The following is a 14,970-nucleotide window of genomic DNA, read 5'->3' as shown; positions in this document are numbered from 1 at the left end:
AACCTTCATCTTGACAGCTTACCTAATCGACTTTGATTAATTTTTATTTACACTACCAAACTATAATACATTACGATTTATTTCATACTTTGCCTACTGAGTTTAGGCATTCTATACATTGCCTAAGTATTCTATGCATTGCTGGTAACATATACATTCTTCTCTGCTTCAATTTTCAGGATGGAAATTTCTGTACACAATTCTGAAGAGATTGTTCTAGCAGAAGGTGTTTATGGACTAGGAGCACAAGAAGTAATAAAAAGAAACTGACCATTAGAATCTGCAGCATGGTGAGTATTCAGTGTTATTTTCTTTGAAACAGTAGTTATTGTAAAAATAAATTAAAAATTGTATGTGAGCACAGTCGTGAAATCTTAATTTTTATCCTTCTTTCAGAAATCTGAATTTTTTATGTTTGTATCTTCAGTAGTTCTGTGTACTTTTGTATTTGTCTATTTTACAGTCATATTATTTTTGTTTTGCACTTGTCATATTTTATGCATTTTTATAAATCTGAAGACATTTGCGGTGTGAATGTATTGTTTGTCAATTCCTTTAGCTGCCTGAACTCTTTTTCAATGACTTCCTTTAAAATCTTTTCTCTTAAAGATTACAGATTGCAGTGAGGGAGTATAATAATAACATATGAGAAACAACAGCTGTTGTCAGACTAATCCACCAACATATCCATCAAGGTCCCTTGATAATATTGCATTAGTGGCTTTGAGTACATAGTGGAAATTAACAGTTCATAAAACATGGGCATATGGAAACAGCTGTTACCACTGCCTGATAAGTAATTTTCAGTTTTAAATCAGTTGTACTTAGTTTGCAGTTTTGGTAACCAATTCTGGAAACTATATATTCCATATGTTAAGAGATGCAGTATGAAACTGCTGTTTGTTCACCTGTTTGAGATAAGTTTAGATAATATGTTTGCATAAATGGGTCCTTGCAAACTTATGTTTGGATTAGCAACTATTATAGGAGCCGGGATAGCTCAGTCAGTATAGTGACTAGCTGGACGGCCGGGGTTCGATCCCCGACGGGGGCAGAGGATTTTTCCTCTAGCCTCTGCGTCCAGACCGGCTCTGGGGCCCACCCAGCCTCCTCTCCAACGGGTACCAGGGTCCTTTCCCGGGGGTAAAGCCGGCCGGGGCGTGATGCTGACCACTCACCCCATCTAGTGCTAAGGTCAAGAATGAGTAGGAGCTATACCTCCACTCCCCCTAAGCGCCTACATGGTGTATAGTGGGACAGCTTTACTTTATTTTTTAGCAACTATTATAAATGTAAGATTTGAGGTTTTCACAGCAGTGAGTATGAAGATTTCTGACCTCTGAAACGTTGGTTATCATCGACCAGACTACACAGCGCAACAACCCAGAAGACAGAAATCTTCAACTATTATAAACTATATTTAAAGAGGGTTATCATTGCATCTAGCTTATAACTTACATAGTAATTATTTTGGGGCAGTCTCTGCTAATTTAATAATTTCCTTTTTTGTGAAACAGTAAGTTAAAAATAGTATTGTTGTTTTCTTCTTATAATTTAGACGTTATGTCTTGTTCGAATACTTTTAGTCACCCTGTTATAGATTCAGAAAGTCCACATTTTTGAGAAACAGGTGGATAAAAGTAATTTTTTGCCAGTTTTTCTGTGTATGTATTAAGAGGTGTGTCATTGATATTTTACACACCCTATTGCTAATGCATTATTTCTTTATGTGAAACATAAGGCGCTATGGAATGTAAATACATTCTCTTCTCTTCTATAGGAATCTTGTTCTGTTTTTGACGTAAATACGTCTATAAGGAAGGGTCATTCGGCGAAAAAGTGTAACAAGTGTACCTAGGGAACGTCGTGTTTACTCGGAATTGTTGTTACCTAGGAAACGTTACATTACATTACACTCATCTACCACAGACCCATCTTAAGCGTAACTAATTCAAGTTAAATAAGCAATGTCTTAATCAAACTCTACGCAATTGTAAAGCATGTATAAAGGAAATATTTAGAATAAAGCCAATATATAAACTTCCTTTCCGTATAGACATATTTACGTCAAATTCTCCGGAACCGTGGTTTCACTGTAACTTTTTCTCTTGCAGTTTACAACATGAGAAAGTAGGCCCTATAGTACAGAGTTTGATTCGTCGCTTGGAAGCACAGAGCAATCATTGTGGCGCCAAGGTGGTAAACATAGGTCAAAGGGGGTATTTATCAGACATGTCTATGTTTGATAGGAAAAACATCACAGTAGCGTAAAATATTGTTGTGACAGTTTCTGAGTTCAACTGTTCAACGCACTCGTATGGGCGTGGTAATTTGTTGTTTGCTGCTGTACCAAGGTATCATTTTTATATCACTACGGTGGGGTCATGGGCGGGGCATAGAGTACATATAGGCATGTCGTATTTTGGGTTTTAATCCACATTGCTGTCAACATTCTGCCAGCTCATGCGTATACCTGTTTCCAGTGGCCTATATTCTTGCGTGGGGCTCACGATCTGCAGGTAAAACGCCGAAAAATCGGTCATAGTTGTTTCCACTTATATCATTTCGTTACAGTGAATACCACGAAAAAAATGATTGTAATTTTTCTAGTATTATATTTTTGCTTTATTTATGAAGGGCTTTGACGAAAATGCGGTGTATTTGTAAGAAGTCAAATAACGTTTACAGGTAAACAGTGAAGAAGTGCTACTAGAGTACAGCGAGTTTCATCACAGTGGGGTTGTTAAAAATGTACCATACAAAATTACTTGAGTATTTCTAGCACTAAGATCACAAGTATTCTTGAACGGCAGGAAATGATAATGGTTTGAAAATTTTAATAATCTCTCGTCATCAGGATTACATTTGTATGTAGCTTGATGAAATCGACGTTGAGTTTCGTTGCATTCAGCTGTTGATCTTCCATGACTTTATAGCTTATTTGTTGTAGTGCGTATAAAACTGAAGTTTGTTATTCTCTGTTACCACGAAAGTGTTAATGAAATGGACACAGGCAGTGAACATTTCATCACTGTTTACTGCCAGCTTAAATTGTTAAAGTTAATTATCAAGAGCCTGACGTTCAGGTGCAATAACATTTCAGAATATCTTATTGCATCGCGGGAGAAGAGTAAACAAAATGGTGGAACATTTTGCTTTCTAGAAATATACACTTAGAACAGGATGAAAGAGAGATAGAAATATACTGTGGAAATGAGAAATTGGAACAAGTAGGAACCTACGAATACTTGGGGGTCATGCTAACCGAAGATGGAAAAACTGATAATGATATCCTAAATATGGTAAAGAAGGCAAATAATGCTTATTACCAATTAAACAATACAATATTTGGAAAGAAATAACTGAATATAAAAACCAAGAAACAATTCTACCAATTAGTTATAGAACCAACACTATTATATGGCAGCGAGAGCTGGCCAAACTTAAATAAATATTCATCTAAAGTTACAGCGGTGGAAATGAAATGCCTCAGAAAATCAATAGGGAAAACGCGTAGGGATAGAATAAGAAACACCAAAATTAGAGAAGAGGTGGGAATTAAATCAATTAGAACAAAATTGAAAGAAAAACAACTGAAATGGTTTGGACATGTTGTTCGAATGGCAGATGAAAGAAAGGCGAAACAGTTTTTGGAAGCTAGAGTTGAGGGTTCCAGAACAAGAGAAAGACCTAGAAAGAGCTACTTGGATACTATTAGAAAAATAGGGCATGAAAAGGGGAAAAGTTTAATGCAGATGAAAATCTTAGCAAGGGATAGGAAGGAATGGAGGAGGTGGACCGAGCAATCAACCCCGACGCCTTGAAGGCAAAAGGGAGATGAGAAAGAAGAAGAAGAAATATACACGCATAAATATAATTGCAATGCTCAAATAATTCTTCAGGAGTCAAATCGTCAATCTAAATACAGTAAGAAAGTCGTCAGTTTTATTTACATGAAGACGGGTAACTTTCCCCACATGTTGTAAGCATCACAGTGAGAAAGAATACGAAGGCATGAAGGCCATTTTATTTAGATATTCAGAAATAGGTTTTGAGTTTAGTCTACTTTAATCCCAGAAAGGACTGGGAAAAACAAATACGCACACACCCCCTTCCACAAAAGAAAGATCACCCACTCATCATCTTGAGGATGGGGGCAGTAAGCACTTCTGAAACGTCAGTAAACTTCTACCGGACTACATGATATTACAACTCAGAGGACAGCAATCTACATAATCGCCATCAGAAGAACCTGATTCCTCACTTTGTAAATATTTTGGTTTTGATGATGGTTTGTAAATTTGTATTTCATAATCTGAAATGTTGAGTTCCCTGTCTCTCTTTGTGGGTGTATGTGCTTGTGCATGCATGTGTGAGTGTGTGTGTATACACAGTCCTGTATTTGCAATATATATTTGTCTGTAGTCTATTTAATCAATAGTCTCTCATAGTAGGTGTACTTAAATGTGTTTTGACATGAAGTAGTGTTGAAAATGATAGCTCACTTGTACTTGTTCAAGAGGCAAAGTAGGAATTTAAAAAAAATCTATATAAGCCTTGTTTATGGCTAAATTCAGATTATGGGCAGTGCAGTGGGCATAAACTAGAAATGAGTTGTTTACCTGATATGCACTTGTTCAGCTTTAATCTTACAGTTTATTTCTAAAATGCTGTTTTGCCCCTGTATTCTTAGAAATTTTATTTTTAAATCATATTTCTCAAGATATTTAATAAATTCTCTTCTAAACTTTTACATGTTACATTTAAAACTCAAATTGTAGCAAGTTCTCCCTGATTTTATCTTTATAAATATATCTGTTATCAGTATTATGCTGTTCTATTGAAAATATATCTTGTTCAATTTCAATTACAGACTACTATATTTTTATGTTGCACTTTTGATAATGAAAATAGGACATCGTGGGTCAATTCATTAAGTGGCTGAATAAAACCCCTAATATGATAACTTAGCAAAGAACAAAAATGACCAATATTATCTTAAGGCTCCTTCAACCTGTTTGAAAAATTGGGTAGGTCTTATTTAATGCATTCTCACACTGTATAACTGAATCAAAGACACTAATTTAATTTGAATTGCATTTGCACACATATTTTACTTAGTATTGCTACTTCAAAGATATTCAAGGTCCAGAGATATTTCGTGTGAGGTTTATCTAGTCAGGGCGTATGTAACTTTTGGTAACGCCTCTACTTATATACCATTTCATTGTACGGTTTATCTTTATCCAGTGGTGCATGGAGAACATTCATTGGCACACAAAATCTAGCACCATTTAAGTTTAAAATGGTCAGCTTGTCAAACTAAGTAGAGTCTTGTTTTTAGTTAACCCTTTACACCTATATTGCTGTATTTTGTGCTGGTTCTAATCACTTCTGTTGCTGCTGCATGTAGCTGTTTGATATATTGCAGAAATCAATATCAGTTCCACGTGTCTTAGTAAATATTTGTCAGGGTCTGTGCTACCTATTTAGTCACTGCCATACCAAGTCTTCCTTCTTCTTCTTCTTCTTTTTGCTCTGTTTCATGTTTGTGTTTTTTATTTTATTTTGTAGTTAAAACTTTATGTTTTGCTGCCAGGCTCATAACAACTTTTCATTTAAGATTATAGTAGGGATGATTAGCAGTGTAATTAAACTTTCACAGGTAAACAGATGTGTCAGTGTGGAGTGAACCTTTGAGACATTGGAATGTCAGTCCGAACTGACGTGTGATTTCATTGTTTAGGTAAAGTAGCAATACCTAAAGTTTTTAAACTTCTGTTTTAAAAAATACTACCCAATTTAAATTTTTATCATATTCTATTTTCCTAGAGAACTGTTGTTACCAAGTTTGAAATAAATGTGTGGATATGATCAAAATATGAGGATTTAAATTGTTTTTGTCTTTTAAAGAATGCCTAATAATGTTACATTTTATTTGTTATGAGCTATTTTTTGTAGTAATTTACTAATAAATCCACATCATTCTCATTGGTTGTGTGCTTTTGTTGTCTATTATATGTGTGTTTGTGTATGTCTTTTTTCAAGCCAGTCTGTAGTGAATGAGATATATTATGATTTCAGGACAGAATGATGGATGATGTAATTACCTTATCAACCTTGTTTGTGCACTCTTTTCAACTGTATTGGTGCCTGGAATGAATAATATCCTCGTATGTTGTTTTGTTGTAATCATCTGTCATTGTAATATAAGATCTGTCAAGATTACTGGTTTTAATAGAAGTTGTGCAAATAATTGTTCTAGTATTCATGAGTATCAGTAAGTTGTTATTTTTGGGTGTTGTACGTGGATGTGATGTCGGAAGCAGTAGCTCACAATCAACTGTGCTTGTTGCATGGGGTCAAGTGTGGCAGTTTTGCGTCTTGTTAATTTGTGTATTGTATAGCTGTATGTTATCTTGTACAGCAAGCATGAGTTTGTATCAAGGAACACTCACATTGATAGAGTCAAGACTTTAGTATTTTATTGATGTTATTAGTTAGTCAGGTCATAGCAGAGAGCTTTTCTGGTTTTTCTTGGTGTTTGTGATCTTTATGATAGGTTGTCTTATAGAAAATACTTCATATATTTACCAAATGTTTACCACCAAGAAAACTGTTTTCCAAAGCTTTAGCTACTTTTGACTACTAGGTAGCATGGGAATCTCATTTTATATATTTTAAGAAGTTATGAGGTTTTACTGTAAGGGCAATGATATCCTCTTTCCTTGTAATTTTTTTTTTCAGAATCCAGCAAATGTAAACTAACACAAAAAGCACACAGAAATGTAATATGAGAAACAATAAGCATAACAATGACAGGAGGATTCTTCAAGGAATGTGATCTGGCCATGATGAATACTGTTACGCTTAATGAAGAAAATGTAAACTCATTCCACCATGCCATTAGCTCGGTGATAGTGACTGCACAATGTTTTGGCCTCCTACCTGTACTTGGAGTTACTGGTCCCAATGCAGCAAGCCTCAGGTAGTGTCATGTACTTTATCAGTATTGAAAGTATTAACAAATTTACAGGCTATTACTAAAATGTGCACCGATGCCCTATGTCTCAAGTCACTTGTTATAAGATTCACTTTCCAGTATTGCTCCTAACACATACAAATATAAACTCTCTCATGTTTAGTCTAGAATACCTAGGTTGTCAAGAATATGGATAAATATTATACTATATAGTGGCCAGACAGTCACAGGCTAGAATATTGGTGACTAGTTTGTGCTTAACTGTTGATGGTATTAATTTTCTCTCAGAAGTATTCAAACTCTACATGTACTGACAAAGATGTTTAACCTTCCAAAATGGATTATGCTGGGATGTTTGGGAGATCAATCACTTGGCCAGAATTCAAGCAGTGCCACTCAAAATTGACTGTTTGCTTCATCTGCATATAAAGTGGACCAAGTCACTTCTTCAAGTGGGGTGGGATAAAACTGCATGTCTGACAGTTTCTTCTTAGCAGAACCAAAAATAATATTTAACTACATGTTACCAGTCATGAAACAATACTAGTTTTTATATTTATCTAGATTGCACAAAAGGAATTATCCTGTCTTTTACTTGCAATTTGCATTATTATAGAAGCAGACAGTGACATAAGACATTTGTGAAATAAAGTAAAGTGCAGTCAAACAACATTTATTCCCTCTCACTTTCAACTTAGTCTGCTTCACTACATTCCACTTAGAATATTATGCTAGCAGACTTTTCAAAAGGGGAAAAGGTAAAAGAATTTTCAGACCACCAATTGCAGGCTGATTTATTTTAGTACAGTCTTACAACTAATTATGTAACTCCATGGTGCAGGGTCATTCTTGAAAATTTGACAGTTATTCAGCTGGTCAAATAATGTCCTGTATTTAAGGGACCCTAAGGTTCATTACCATATTCAAAAGAGACCACCTTCATTACTCGAATCCATTCCACATCCTCATACCTTATTTCTCTAAGATAAATGTTAATATTTTTGTCTTTTATACAGCTAGGACTCTTTATGTCATCTCTTTCCTTTCAAATTTTTTCATGCATGCTACATATCCCCTGTCTTACCCTCCGCGATTGAAGTCAACCTAACAATTTTAGAAAAGAGTGTGAATTATGAAACTCCACATAATGTAATCTTCTTATATCATTCTACTTTTGGCCATACATTCTCCTCATATACTGATAGGTAGTCATATATTTAATTATGCTATACGTAGCATGGAACTTTCGAAGGTAAGAAAGTAAGCAAAAAGAAAGTGTTTAGTTTGCAATTCATAGAATATTAAATCTTTCATTATTTAGCTGGTTGAGATAAAAGATTTAATATTCTATGAATTGCAAACTAAACACTTTCTCTTTGCTTACTTTCTTACCTTTGAAAGTTCCATGCTATCTCTTTTAGTGATGTATTAACTCTGGAAATTAAAACAATGGGTTCATCAGAACATTAGAGATATTTTATAATTGACAGCATTATACCCCAATAAAAATGTGACACAACTGTGTATAAACCCCAACTTCTACATATACTTATTATTATGTTCCACTATAATTTTTACCCAGGTTCCAGTGGAACAGTTTCCGTGCTGTATTCAGCATCTTCATATTGCTAGGAGCAGGTCTCAACATGTGTTTTGCTGTTGTACTTATGCAGTCAGGCATAAGTTTTGAACAATCTGGTGAGTTGGTTGGAAAAATTTAAGAACAAATTCTTAACTCTTTAAATATGTCACTGCAAGTAGTGTGAGTTTTGAGAAGTTGATAATATAAGTTGCAAAGAAGCAGGCAATTTTGAAAATAATTAAAGTAATAAGATCCTGAGTCACTGTTAGAAATTGTATTTTTGGGCTAATTCATTTCCCTTTGTATGTTGAATACCATATCCTTTATACCTAAGAACAGGTGCTGCATATTGTATCTTTTACAATGAAAATAAAATACGGAGCATTCATTGTGGATTAAATTTTGATGCTGTCTCCATGCTTTTTCTGCAGATATAGTAACTTTTGACAGGCATGCATACAGTTTTCCTCCTGGACCTGGTAAACTTCTACCAAACTAAATGGCACTATAACCCAGAAAACAGCCATCTTATGAGATACAGTTATGAAAGGAATAAAGAAAAGGAAGTAAGAGGGTAAGGGGTTAAGGATGTGAAAGAAATCCTTCCTAGTTGAATTTCAGTGGGCTTTATATGTGAGTGTATAAATAATACCAGGTTCCCCCAAAATAACTGTGAATTGTAAGAGATGCTTAGAATGGTGGAGACCGTCACAGGGTAGTGAGATCTCACTTGACAAGATGAACGAGATATGATAATTATAGTGGTGGTAGCAGTGGTCACCATGTTAAATATATGCCTGACTGGCAACAGCAACTGTCTTTAGAAAATTTATTAATTGATGTGTTTTATCTTCTTTACAGATGGTGTCGTATTCTTTGGGACAGTGACAACAACATACATGCTTTTTCTCCAACTTGCCAAACAGTGGCCTAATCTGATGGTGGAATGGGAGAATTTGGAACTCTCTCAGAAACATTATGGCTATCCTAGAAGATTGCATCTCAAGATAAAAATTATAGCAACAGCTGTATTGACTGGAGCTCTGGGTATAAACAAAGAACTAGTTACAACATCAACATGCGACTGGTTTTTTTAACTTAAAGTAACAGAAAACATAGCACCAGTAGATAACTAATTTCATGGAGCAGAGTCCTTGAGAAGTTGATAGTTGCTTAGTTAAGAAATTACTCACCTCTTATGGCATCAGAAGATTTATTACCTTGTTTACAAGAGCTCAGAATTGGTCTCTGTCCTGACAGTTGAATCCAGTCCATACCATCAAATATTTTGTATCTTCAAGATCAGTTTTAATATTATCCCACATTTACACTTGTATCTACCAATTAGCCTCTTACTTGCATGTAACAACCCCCCCCCCCCCTTGCCCTTCACCTTCATATTAGTAGAGCGGAGGTAAATGTACCCGAGTAAAAGATATACAGTGTCTCTTCCCTCATGTTTAATTCAGATCTTTGACAAGTCTCACCATGGCTTAAAGTAGTCTTATGACCACACCTGTTGATACAATTGTCAATACAAATTTGTTGATGATTTTCAGGAAAACAGCAGCTAGTGCAAGAGGTTCTGTATTTATAGTCTTTTGAACAGAGTTCAGCTACTCTTGAATAAATAAAAGACTATTGGCATTAGTGTTCTCATTTTATCCAGTACAGTTTTAAAAATATTATAATTCATTTATGAAACTTTTTAGTGCCACTTAACTTTCAATTACACTTATATTTTATAATAAGTTTTAATAACTGATTAAATATTTGAGCAGAGGTGACCATGTGAAATAGAAATATTCTGTATTATAAGTTATTGAGCACTCTTTAATTTATAATGTAGGAAAGAAAACCATTATATTATAACTTAATTTCCAAATGAATGATTTTCTCTCATTTTGCATATTTACTTCAGAACAAAATTGACAAAATAAAATTAATTTTATCTTTGTTGTGACTCACAGTGGAACATGCTCTAAGTAAGTCAAGTCGGATAACAGTAGCAGCAGCACACACAGACAACATTACTGACATGTTCCACCACTATTTTACAAAAACTGGAACCTACAACCAAATGTTTGCTGTTATGGACTACAGTTTCACAACAGCCACTTTGACACTAATTACCAATTTTATTGCCACCTTCGCATGGAACTTCACAGACCTATTCATCATACTGGTGAGCCTCGCCCTCACTGAGAGATTTCACCTCTTCAACCAGTACCTTGTCTCTCTTCGGGGGAAGGTAACCCATCACTGTATATTAATAGCTTTTGTGTGAGAGAAAATACAGTGTTATATACAATATTTCAGTTGAGAGTACAGGCAGCTTTGCTTGTCTGAAGTAATACTGGGGAAAAAATATAATAAAAATAGAATCTGGAGTGCAGATACAAATACATTTGCACAGACAATTTGTCAAGTCATTGTCTCCTTTTTCCCATATTATATTTCCCTTTGCACTTATAACTTTTTCTTAGTGTTCTTGTTATATTTGCAACTGAATGTTTTAATAGTGATTCTAAGTTTAATCTCAATTAAATAACGTCCATATCTGAAGCTGCATAATAGGTGATATGGAAGTTCATATATTTTGTATTCAGAGAATTAGGAGATTAAAAATACTGTAAATGTTAAAAATTGTTTACTGTCATTTAGTAAAAAATCAGGTTATTTCATCCATGTTATTTACAAAAAGTATTTTTTTTGTTAATTGTAATTATCATCTCTTCCCAGCATGTTTTCATGCCAAAATTATGAATACTTTGGTATCATTTATGTATCCAGAATTAACAAAATCTATTAATTTAAAATTACAATAAAAGTTTGTCTTTATTTCAACCTCAGTTTTTATCTCATGTTAATTACCATCTTCACAAGTTCAGCCTCATAATTCACAATTCGCAATACATCAGTAATTTATTGATTTAGAAAATAGAGAATAATCACTCACATGTTTGTTTACTTATTAGTTTCTGCCAGAAAGCTTCTGGGCCCAAAGAAGAGAAGAATACAACAATCTGTCACATCTCACCAGGACTCTTGATTCCTGCATCTCCAAGATTGTGCTTGTGTCTTTTGGAAGTAACTTATATTTCATTTGTCGCCAACTTCTGAATAGTCTGAGGTATGTAATTTATTTTACTCACTTTGCTTGCTTGTAGTATGGAACTGAAAATTCAACAATCTTTACTTGGTAGACCTTCATTGAAACATTTTTAAAAACTACAGATAAACTAAATCAATACAGACAATTAGTAATTAGGACATCAAGTTTTTGACAAGAAAATGTGATAATTAAAAAAAAGACTGTCATTAGAAGGCTGGATGGGTAGTAATCTATAGGTATTCAGTATATTGTTATTCATAGTTAACCCATTGGAATTATTTGACAATATGTGATCTGTCCATTCAGGTGACATTAAATACTTCAGTGGCTTTGAAATACTACCAGATGTAAGTTAAAATAGTTTATTGCTTTTTGAGTAGCAGATGTTACACTTCCAGGAAAGTTTATGATAATTTTGCAGTATTTATTGTATAGAGATTTTGGATATGCTTTTTCTGTTGGTCACATAATATTTATTTTTTCACAACAAGAATCTATGTTTTTAGTAATTTATATGATAGCAGCCAGGAATTAAAGCTAAATGACATTATTGCTGATACATTTGCTACAATTTAATCAAATTTTCTGTCCTTTATATATAATTTAAACAATTGTCATTAAGGAATGAAGGAGTGTGTCTCACATACCAATAAGAATATGATGATGATGATGATGATATAATGAAATTAAAATTGCAACCCACATATTCCTGTTGCAGCCCATTGGATGGTGTAATAAACACTTTGTACTTCTGCTGGTCATTTGGCTTTGTACTGTTCCGAACAGTGACATTATCCCTGTATGCAGCAAGCATTTATGATGAAAGTCTACTGCCAAAGAGGGTTCTGTATGATGTTCCTCCAGAAAGTTACAGAGGAGAGGTAAAAAGAATTGTTAGCAGAATTTTGTTGTTGTATTTTGAAAGGGCTGGATTTTGAGTTCTTTAGACATATCATCTTGTGATAAATCACTGGAATGATTTTCAGGTTTCAAGGTTTCTGAGTCAGATAGTGACAGATACTGTGGCACTCTCCGGGATGAACTTCTTCCACATCACAAGAACCCTGTTGTTAACAGTAAGTTATTTTTATTCAACTTCACAATGTTCAGTGTGTGTGTGTGTGTGTATGTTTTATTAAGTTTTTCACCTGGATAAACTAACTTGGGGGTGGTGGTGGTGGGGGGTAGGACTGTCAGAAACCTACAGGATATTATGGTGCTACCATTTTTATTAACCAATAAATATACTGAACAACATTGAACAAAGAAATCAAGCTTATCTCAGAGTTTTTGTTAGTAAATTTCCACATGGTCTCCCTTAATGACATGGCAGAGTCCATCCTATATTTGATTTCATTGACACATGGTTCAACACTGGTGAGACAGGTGTAGTGATCTAACATTTGAAGGGACTTTTAGTTTTACCACATCAACCTGCTCAGTTGACCCATAGGTGACATTCTTCACATAACATCAAAGAAAGAAACTGAGAGATTTCAAATCATATGATATTGAGCTAGATCACACACTGCACTTTCACCTGCAGAGTGCCCATCATACTGTATTTCAACCATGTAGGGCAGAACAAAAAACAAAATATATTTTGCCAGTTAATTCACTTATGTAGTTTAATAATTGGTAGAATGTGGAATAAGTTTCATTTTTTAATATGATGCTTCCTTTCTCATTTATTGTCCACAGTTGGCTGGTACAATTGTGACATATGAAATTGTACTAGTGCAGTTAAACAGCATCACTATCATAGGAAGCAATACTACAAATAACATGACAAGGAAATTTTATGAGTAAAATACAGTATCAAGTTTATTGATACTTCTACAAGAATTTTAAGAGGTCAACATAAAGGTGGGCTTTGGTGTTGTCGGTGTTGGACCTGTGGGTTCTGCTACAAGAAAAAATTAATCATAAACAATATATATTTTAATCTCAAGAATAGAAATGCTGATTAAATCTGACATTGATGTAAACTTCATTTTGACTTTGGAGGGTGCTGGGCTGGACTGCTGGTGCCATTATTCTGCTCACATCAACTCATACCGCTGGAGAAGCAGTACAGAAGAACATTCATACTAACAAAAGCACCCATTCTTTGCCCTGGTCTGTCTTTCAATAAACTACTGAAATAACAAAATTTCTTGATTTTTGTGACATTGTTATATTTGTATAATTCCATTGACAAAAAGAAAAGATTAGTGAAATATTTTTGTATTTTCTTCTGTTTGCCATAAATAAAGTTTGTGGAAGTGCCTATAAATTGTATTTCTCTCCTTCTGTAAATGATTTCTGCACATGTGGGTTGATTTACATAAATTGTGCTGAAATAATTAAATTGCTTATTTATTATGACAGACTCACCAATATCTTGCAAAGTATGGCCAGTGAGTAGGCAGTGAATATAGAGCTTTTGACCATGCTTTTCTCAGTTAACCCCCAGAAAAGGCTACCTCATATGAATGAATTTATTATTTTGATCTTTAACCAGCTACCTATATGAACTACCTTTTATCTTAAACCTGTGAACTTATTGCATTTTGCTACCAGTGTATGTTTGTTCACAGTCCTACCATAAACCCACTGACTTCTGTCAAAGGCTGAAGTAATTTGTTATAAATGAATCCTATTATCTTCATGTTTCAGTAATCTCAAGAGACAGATTTTAGCATGTATTTAAATGCCTGCACTTTGCTTATTGCAATAACAAATCACATTACACTGACCCTCGCATACAGTACAGAATTCTGGTAAGTCCACTCTCATAATCAAAATATTTTGGAACTTGTATTTTCATCATCAGAATATTTGTGTGAACTTATCTCCAACATAATTCATGGGAATATTATTTAAGAAAAATTTGTCACTAATCACACCTCAGCATGAAGTGTTATGAGCATAGTCTCAAACAATGTTTCTGGCACACACAAACACTGCATGTGAAAAATTTTCACCACATGTTGAAATATGTTTCCATTACAATAATACCAACCATAAAGCTCCCATTAAAGACACACACTTCTGATGTCATTACTCTGTCATGTAAGGAGAGTGGCATGTCATTAATAGTGATGTTATAGCAATCAATTTTTTTAACAGGCATGCATGAAGCAAAAGAAAGACTGTACAACACAACATGTTACAAGAGATTGTTATGCTAGCACTGGTCGTTAAAGTTCACAAAGCTCTTTTGTTGTTTCAGGAGCTTGTATGGAGTGCTGAGTCAGCCTGTGAAAGTATATTGATTTGTATACATATTGATTATTTTGTCCCTAGTTT

At 34.3% G+C, this 14,970-nt stretch overlaps 1 protein-coding gene across 13 annotated transcripts; it reads left to right on the top strand.

Annotated features, from left to right (window-relative positions):
• Positions 1-151: 151 nt before the first annotated feature.
• Positions 152-13,954, top strand: LOC110836912 (gustatory receptor for sugar taste 64f). Of its 13 annotated transcripts, XM_087348716.1 has the most exons (11): positions 2,375-2,519; positions 5,666-5,746; positions 6,085-6,173; positions 6,748-6,988; positions 8,565-8,680; positions 9,426-9,611; positions 10,535-10,815; positions 11,543-11,697; positions 12,398-12,560; positions 12,666-12,755; positions 13,381-13,954. In XM_087348716.1, the coding sequence occupies exons 4-11, from the start codon at positions 6,816-6,818 to the stop codon at positions 13,486-13,488; spliced, it is 1,272 nt and encodes a 423-aa protein (XP_087204842.1). In that variant the 5' UTR covers positions 2,375-2,519; positions 5,666-5,746; positions 6,085-6,173; positions 6,748-6,815; the 3' UTR covers positions 13,489-13,954. The 13 variants fall into 13 exon arrangements, with proteins under 13 accessions (XP_087204845.1, XP_087204844.1, XP_087204842.1 ...); XM_087348717.1 differs by lacking the exon at positions 5,666-5,746; XM_087348719.1 differs by lacking the exons at positions 2,375-2,519; positions 5,666-5,746; positions 6,085-6,173 and adding an exon at positions 152-290.
• The last annotated feature ends 1,016 nt before the right edge of the window (positions 13,955-14,970 follow it).

Source organism: Zootermopsis nevadensis, unplaced genomic scaffold, assembly GCF_977971745.1.
Source record: "Zootermopsis nevadensis isolate Lab colony 2312 unplaced genomic scaffold, Znev_1.0 Znev_ptg000013l, whole genome shotgun sequence".
NCBI classification, from domain to species: domain Eukaryota; kingdom Metazoa; phylum Arthropoda; class Insecta; order Blattodea; family Termopsidae; genus Zootermopsis; species Zootermopsis nevadensis.
Note: the sequence above shows the minus strand (reverse complement) of the source record. Positions and strands in the feature narration are given on the sequence as shown.